The sequence below is a fragment of the Peromyscus californicus genome, unplaced genomic scaffold (genome assembly GCF_007827085.1).
Source record: "Peromyscus californicus insignis strain IS unplaced genomic scaffold, ASM782708v3 Scaffold_11__1_contigs__length_118956290, whole genome shotgun sequence".
NCBI classification, from domain to species: domain Eukaryota; kingdom Metazoa; phylum Chordata; class Mammalia; order Rodentia; family Cricetidae; genus Peromyscus; species Peromyscus californicus.
The window spans coordinates 45808357-45817121 of record NW_026294402.1 but is presented as its reverse complement, the minus strand read 5'-3'; the positions used below and the strand labels follow the sequence as shown (position 1 = coordinate 45817121).

General features: G+C 42.7%; 1 protein-coding gene across 1 annotated transcript in view; it reads left to right on the top strand.

Annotated features, from left to right (window-relative positions):
- The first annotated feature begins 1065 nt into the window (after positions 1 to 1065).
- Positions 1066 to 8765, top strand: part of Pou2af2 (POU class 2 homeobox associating factor 2) — a 31446-nt gene continuing 23746 nt past the window's right edge. The window contains exon 1 of the mRNA XM_052730050.1: positions 1066 to 1200. Within this exon, the coding sequence (XP_052586010.1) occupies positions 1066 to 1200 (135 nt within the window). The remainder of the gene's footprint in view (positions 1201 to 8765) is intronic.

Sequence of the window (8765 nt, the reverse complement as noted above, 5' to 3'; positions counted from 1 at the left end):
GTCTATATTGCTATTAGTTGAGACTCTGGCAAAAAAAAAAACACTTAGTCCAGTATGGTCATCTATAAAATGGATCAAAATAAATAAAGCATGTCAATTGGCAAGTACTATAGTATTTTCAACAACTGCACAGAGTAAGTACTCAAAACTGTGTTAACTAAAGCACTAACTCTTCTTTGTCCTTGGTATGGTTTTATTTTGAGTGTGTGTGTGTGTGTGTGTGTGTGTGTGTGTGTGTGTGTGTGTGTGTAGGTGTACATGCATGTGTGGGTGGAGGCCAGAGGTCACCTTGGGATACCTTCCTCCATCATTCTCCACATCGTTTTTTAAAGCAGGCTCTCTCACAGAGCCTGAAGCTCACTGACTCAGCTAGACTAGCAAGCACAAAGGATCTTCCTGTCTCTGCTTCCCCAGTGCTGAGATCACAGGCACATACCTTCATACCTGGCTTTTCCTGTAGCCCTGACCCCCAAACTCAGGTCTTAGGCTTGCACAGCAAACGCTTTACCAACAGAGCCATCTCCCCAGCCTCCATTGACATAGGTTTTTAGCAGTAATTCCTTATATCCAATCACCAGATTTTCAAAGATAAAACACATTTAACGTAGTAAACAGAAGACAGATGACTTTCTTGTTAGAAACATAATCCTCTAACAACCCACTTGACCTTCTGTGACACATCCCCATGCTGATAGGGCAGAGTAGGAACACAGCCTCATAGTAACCTGAGTCATGCACATTTAACTTCTTCCTGTGTGGTAAGAGGCATTATTCCAAGTTCATCCAATCCTTGATCTTGTGACCAAAGCATAAATTGTAAATCTTATTGGAATGAATTTTGATAAAGCAGGGGTGAAACAAGAGGTTTCTTTGAAGAGCTGCTGTGTAAGAGACAGAGGAGTGTCTCTTCCATCTACAGGAGTTTGGATAAATTTTCACCAAGCATCAGGAAATAAGACTCATTGGGATCCACTTCAAATTCGAGATTTCTCTTGTGCTAATGAGAAAACAGCATCAATATCTTCAGCCTTGGCCAAGTTGGCCTGATGACCCCATGTGTACCCGATGGTGACTCTTCCATTTGCTTCAGTCTCAGGGGACTTCAGCAAACGTGTGTACCAGGGCGTGAGAGTGAAGCACACCGTCAAAGATCTCCTGGCAGAAAAGCGATCCAGGCAGGCGAGCAGCTCCAGACTTGGTGTAAGTCCTGATTCGATCCCATCTGAAGTGCTGCAGGTTTGAAGCCTCTGTTAAAGTTCCCTCTCTCCTCCCCTCCTTTCCTAACCTCACTCCCTCTCCCACCTCCTGGGTCTGATTTTCCTCACGAGAGAGACCTTCCTTTGCCTCGGACATGCTTCAGACCTCCTCTGGCAGTCTGAGTCCTCCCTGCACGGACGACCTTTCCTTGTTGAGGACACCCATGTAACAGTGTCTGGGGACTTGATTAGTGGCATCAAGGTTTGTGCTTGCACTCTCATTTGCTACGCTCTCCTTGGTGTCCTCCTCACCCCATTTCACAACAGTTTTTGCTTCACTTTTGGAATGCTATGTGTATCGCTATTCATTTGCTATTGGTCATGTGACCCTGGAAATAGAATGTGTTATTCTTCACGTCGTGTAAGGAGCAGTTCATAAAAGCTAGCCCTCCTCCTTACTAAGGTACCTGGTGTAATGGAATTAACATGAGTAGAGAGGGCACTTTTGCCTGCCTGGGACCATCTGTGTATGTTACCCCAGGAAAGTCAACAAGAAATGAATCAACCAAAATGACCTTTAGGGTTCTTCATAATGTAAAAATGTCAGACAGTTCGTCACCTCAGGGCATGTTTGTTTGCTGCTGGCAATGTTTCCAGAGCCATGTGATCTAATTAGCTGGCTACTTCAGCTAGTGACAGTAGAAACAGGTATACCTAGACTTGTCCACATCTCCCAGTCACCGGTTGAGAAAGGCTCAGGGCTTGAGGATACAATGCTAACCTTTCATATACATTGTATTCTACACCAGATAGACGTGATTCACAATAAATTCTCTCTGAAAATCCCAGGAGGTGTTTTGAGCTTCATTCCTATCTGTCAATCACATCTGTGCTTGTAGCTCTACTCTGTGCCTAATAGGTTGTACTCGGGTCTCAAAATGTGACCAGAGAATGGCAACAGTGTTTGGCTAACATGGTAAGTTAATTCCATGCATTCTACTAATATATAGCCTGAATGCTGGGCATATGTAGATGACCAGAAATAAATGGAGCAGCCACAGGGTTACACAGGGGAAGTACTTCCTCCAGAGCACCTGCTGACGTTGTTGGTACCACCTTCAACACTGCTCCAATCCCTATGATGTAAGTGATCAGCTTCAGAATCAACTTCTGCAGCAAGAACACCTTTTAATGCGCATCCCTGCAGCCCTCCCTTCAAACAGCCTCTTCCCTTCTAGTTCGACACTCGGAGCTCAGCTTCTACAGAGAAATCTGAACAGCTGGGCTCCTTGTCTGATCCCCATTCAGTATTTCTCAGGGTGCCTGCTCAGAAGCATCTGGAGAGTGTGTTAAAAATATCATTACCAGACTGAGAGGGAAGACAGAGGGGGCGGGGTGGGGGTGTTTCCAAATCTACTCAAAATGAACAATTTCCACGCGCAAATGATGGGGATTGCTCAGCCACAGCTTCAAACAAGAGAACGACTGACTTTTGAAACCTAACAAAAAGTCCCAGGAAAACATCAAATCAGGTGGACAAGAGGCACACGTAAGGACACAACAGGCAGGGAATGGATACATTCCATTGTATCGATACCGTGTGGATGAGGGTAGAACTCACACCTTTCAGTACCATCAACATCTACATACAGATAATAAGGCACAGTTACAGACTCCTATTTTTAAAAAAATGTGCCATATAAAAAGACAACAAGGCAGGCTATATCCAAATGGTGAATACATTTATGTTTCTATAAACAAAAGACCTATAAATATCAAGTCATAGATTTTGTCTTTTTCTCTCTAGTTTTTTAAGTTTTTCTTTTTTAAGAGATAAAATAAGCACAAGAAGTCATGTTATTTAAATATCAATATTTTATCAAATCTTTGAGGCTTTCATACAATATGTTTTGATCATATTCACCACCAATTCCTTCCCCTAACTCTTCCCAGATAACAACCTTACATCCTTTTCTTTCTATAACCCACTGGGTCCAATATCTGTTGCCCATATACTTATGGGTGTGGGGCCATCCACACGAGCATGGTTAACCTCTCAGGGCTGCATTCATATAGAAAACTGACTCTCTCTCCCCAAGAAGCCATCAACTGTCCGTAGCTCCTCTCTTAGATGTAGGGCTTATGAATCCCTGAACCCCTTTCCCTTCCATGCTGGGATGTTAGCTGGCTTCATCTTGTCCAGATCTGTGCAGGCAAACACAGCTGCTGTGCATTATGAGCGCAGCGATCCTGTCATGCCCAATGGATACCGTTTTGCTCTGGTCCTCCTTTGCCCGTGGCTCTTACAATCTTTCCAGCCCCCTCTTCTGCAATGGTCCCTGAGCCTTTGGAAGAGAGGGGTGATACAGATGTCCCCTTTGTATCTGAATGCTCCGCACACACTTCTTCTCTGCACTTTAACCAGTTGGGAATTTCTATGTTAACTGCTATCTACGGCACAAAGAAATATCTCTGGTGAGGTCTGAAAGCTGTACTAATTGAAAGCATATTATTCAATTTCACCTTAAAATACAGATTCTTGGGATTGTCCTATTCATGAGGATGGGGCCAGGGAATGATCATTTTGACACTTTCTACAGTCTCGTTGAAAAATTCTTTTGCATATTGCTATTTAAAATAAAGAATAAGTACCCTAGCTTCACATAGCACAGTGGCTTCTTATCGCTTATCTATCTCTAGAAATGAGAAAATGGGAACCAGATATGTTGAGCACATAGACAGTCTGCTAAATACCAAACAATCTGGTAAGAAGAAAAATACCTACACATAAAAAATACACATTCATATAGCCAAACATTAAATGGAATGCTTATGACCAGACATGCAATATGAAAATAGCTATAATATTTATGTAAGGATTAATTGAGGTATATTTTCTGTATATTATCTCATTTCATGGGCACATGAATACATATCCTCCGAGATATGTATTTACAGTTTCCCATTTTACAGATGAATATGTTGAAAGCGAGATAAAGACAGGGACTGGTACACTGGAGAGATGATTCAGAGGACCTGGATTAGGTTCCCAGCATCCGAGTCAGGTGGCTCACAACCACCTGTAACTCCAGCTCCAAAGGATCTTTCACCCTCCTTTGGTCTACATGGACACCCTCACACAGACACAGACAAATAATCTTTATTTTTTTAAAAAAAGTATACAGTTTGCAAATAGTAGATTTGCTGAGTCTTAATTTCATATTTAAAAGAAAGCTCAGCCGGGCGGTGGTGGCGCACGCCTTTAATCCCAGCACTCGGGAGGCAGAGCCAGGCGGATCTCTGTGAGTTCGAGGCCAGCCTGGGCTACCAAGTGAGTTCCAGGAAAGACGCAAAGCTACACAGAGAAACCCTGTCTCGAAAAACCAAAAAAAAAAAAAAAAAAAAAAAAAAAAAAGAAAGCTCAGACTGGACTAAAATAGAATAACCTTTGACACATATGAGAGAGAGAGAGAGAGAGAGAGAGAGGAGAGAGAGAGAGAGAGAGAGGAGAGAGAGAGAGAGAGAGAGAGAATGTGAAGGAGAATAACTATCAGATAGAAAAAAAAAAAACTAGCAACAGGAAAGTAAGTCACCTCCAGCCGTGGTTTTGACAGGGCCATTCTAGGTGGTACAAATGTACCTTAACTCCACATTCTCATTTTAAGCTCTGAGTACTAGAATCATCTTTCTCACTTAGTGATGTTTAAGCTTCAGTGATTAAATATGTAGCTCCTACGTGAGCTCATTTGGACTTTAAGCATCTCTGAATTGACTTTACTATCTGCTTACTACTTAAGAATACTGAGAGATCTGTCTAGAGAGGTATTCCCACCAGTCACCACCCACTCTCAAGACCTATTTCTACCCCTGCTGTAAATGTAACTCGATGAGCAAAAATTGTGGAGCCCCTGCTGCCAGCAGACCCACACGCACAGGGCTCTGATTTCACAAGCAGTACCAAGGACCGCTTCCTTTCCTTCATACTGATGCATAAGGACACTGTGAGTCTTCAGTCTCAACTGCGTTTATAATAAGGAAACTACTCATGAGGCATGTTTAAAATTTTCAGCTGACAGCATGGCCAAGGACCCATGGCTAATGGCCCCAACCAAAAACTGAACTCCCAAAGATCCTATGTCAATCCTCTGGGACCTGTGGGTAGACACATGATTAAATATCTTGAGAGTGGTTTACCTGGGTGGGCACTTAATGCAAGCAGATGTGTGCTTTGCAAGGGCAGTTTTGAAAGGGAAACACAGAGAAGACACAAGATGAAAAGGCAAAGTGACCCCTTCAGCAGAGGTTGGAGGCAACAAATCAAGGAATCCCACGTCTGCAAAAGCTGGAAGATGGGTGCCCTGTTGAGCAGCATAGTAAGGACAACCTTGCCAAGGACCGGGCTTTGAATGTCTGGCCTTCAGGACCATGAGAACACATTGAGATGCTCTCACTGTGGTAGGCTATAGTTATCCTGGGAAACTAGTGCATGGATTGTGAATAATTAGGTCCCTCCCAACCGATACGCTTCCAGATGTAGTTACTAGATGCCCATGTCACCCACCACCTGGCTCCTTGTGACCACTCTCTGAATAAGGTGACACCACTGTGGTTTTTATCTTTACCGAAAATTTCCTCAAGAACAACCTTCATGATTTTGCAGTAAAGTTTTGTAAAACATCATAAAAACAAAAATCTTGTATCAAGCAGGGTTTTCACAGAATCATTTCCATCTATTTTATCTGTTATACTATGGCTTAACAACTGCTGTGTCTATATATTCAAATTGTGAATTTTCTTGATATTTCTTTTCCCTCGAGTGTATTTTCTGTCATTCTTCACTACTCCACTGGACTTCAGCCAGGATAAATACATACCACTCGCCAACACCTGGTACCAAAAAATATATAATTAGATTTCTGACCAATTAAATTTTTTGCAACTGTACTACAATTGAATTCATAAAAGCTAATCATTTAATCATTTAACTTTTTAAGGATAACACCACCAAATTCAATAAACTCGTTATCTCTAGAACAAAGAGAAAAATCAATAAGCCTAATTGCCGGCATTTTTTCTGTTCCATTTTGAAATTCAGTCAATGATTCACAGACTATTGAGCTCACTAATCAAGCTTTTCTTAAGCAATCATGAAGATTCATCTGGAATCACTAAATATACAGCAGCTGGCAGGAGGGATGGATGAGAAGCTGTTTGGAATTTCAATTGTGTGGGAGGGTAGGGAAGCACATTGTCCTGTGTGAGAGAATTAGGAGGGCCTGGAACCATGGTCTGGCAGTTCATCTTGCCCACACATTGGTGGATAGTAGCTTTCATTCTGAGCACGCCCACGGAAACACTGCAGTCAGTGACAATAAGCACATATGAAGGTTCGAGTTAATATTTTACATAAATATGGGGAAAAATAAATAGAAATATCTGGCACCACTTTTGAAAGCCTTTAACTGAAGGAAATGCCAAGAGCTATTCCATGTAGGAAACATTTGGGCTATGCTCTCTTGAATTATGCATAAAACAAATGAAAAACAAAAGTTAATTCACATAGTGTGATCCTTCCCTATCAAGCCCAAGTGTTAGCTTCTCAAATATCAGTTATTATACCTCTGATCTCTTTCTACCCAGTCCTAAATCCTTCTACTTCAATTTGCTAATTAAATCTCGGTCAAGGACATTCAGGATATGGCCATATTGTCAGCTGGAGTTCGTGGTTAATAATTTGTCCTAATCATTTTTCTGGTGAAAATGTTGTAAGTAGTGGAATGAAGCCTGGCAGAGGGTCAAAGTGAGTTCTGAACAGAAGGCAAATGGGTACCGTGCAGCATCTGTATGGCCTGGAATCAATGAACATGTTTGATCTTCAGTGAGAGGCGTGAGAAGGCTAACTGCAGGACAGGTGTCCACTGGCTAGCTCCGTTTGGGGGACTGTCTTTGCACTGGGGCTTCAGTGGGAGGTTTGTTTAGTTCCCTGCTCAGCTGCTGCTTTGCTCTGCCAATCACATGCACACTCCATTTACCACCGAGTATAAACCTGTGACATCCAGATCTTTAATTTGCATCTGGATTTCCTGTGAAATAGTAGCGGGGGTGGGGTGGAGTGGAGTGGGGGGGGGGGGGTGGATATGCAACTGGAAACCATATGTGATGTCATCTCAAAAGTTTCTTTGACTGCCCTGAAACTTTGGAAAATGTACTCTCTTCTGTACCCGGAGAAAGACTGCTGGGGACTTGGTCTCTTTGTGGCCCTCACTGTGGTCAGTTAAAGTGCTTTGGGGTAATCTCATTCTCCTTTCTAAACCTCGGCATCCTTGTCAGTAATTAAAGTTGAACCATTTGCCTGGGACTGCGCTCATCTCAGCATCATTTTTATTTTTATTTATCTCTATGTGTGTACAGGTGTATTAGTCATGTTTGTATGGGTACACATGTGTATGGGGGTACGCACACATGTATGCACACGTGTATGTGTAGAGGGCAGAGGGGCAACCTCAAATGTGATTTAGGAGCTCCTTGAGGCTGTTTCTTACCAGGCTGGAACTCACCATTGTGCAAAAGCTGACTGCCCAGGGTACCCTAGAGAAGCATCTCTCTTCACTTCTGTAACTCTGGAACTATAGAGTTCCTATTCCCACGCCCATCTTTTGCCTGGGGACTGGGGGATTAGACTCAAGCCCTGGTTTCAGGGCAAGCACTTTACCAAATAAACCATCTCCCCAGGCCCATTCATTTCTAAGTAAATTGTACTTTATATATTTGAGATTTGCAACATGATGCTGAGATAACATGTAGATAGTGAACTGGTTACCATAGTGACACATCTTAACATATACACAGATGAATACATACACACACACACACACACACACACACACACACACACACACACACACACATCATTGTACATAGTTACTCCTCTGTGACAAAAGCCGTTCCAACATGTTTCTATGACAAAGGTCCCCAACAGTAAAATTGTGTGAACCACATCCCCAGTACTGGGCATGTCAGACCTTTAGACTGGTTCTACCTAGTTTCTCCTTTGGACTACAGCTCAGTATTTCATTTCTAAGACCTCTTCCTTCACTCTCTTTATCTTGGTTATTCAATTTCAAATGTTCTTATCAAGCTATTTAGCATTTAAAATAGTCTCTGGCATCTTGGGAGATGGCTTGGTGGCTCCTGGAGGCCAGGAAGATGGTTCAGTGACTCATGGGGGGAGCATGCTTTTTGGTATGCATGAGGACTTGAGTTTGGATCCCATCCACTCAAGTAAAATCTAGGAGTAGGGGTATCCATCCATAATCTCAGTGCTGGGCCAGAGAGGGATGGGCAGAGATACACAGATCGATGGGGCTCACCAATCAGCCAGGTTTGCCAAGAGCTTCTGTCTCAAAATGATGATGATGATAATGATGATGATGATGATGATGATGATGGTGATGTAGAGGGGCTGAGGAGATGACTCAGTGGTAAAGAGCTTGCCTCACAGGCATAAGGACCAGAGTTCCTCTGCCCTAAACTCTTACAGATGCCAGGAAGGTGGCTACTGGCCTTTAA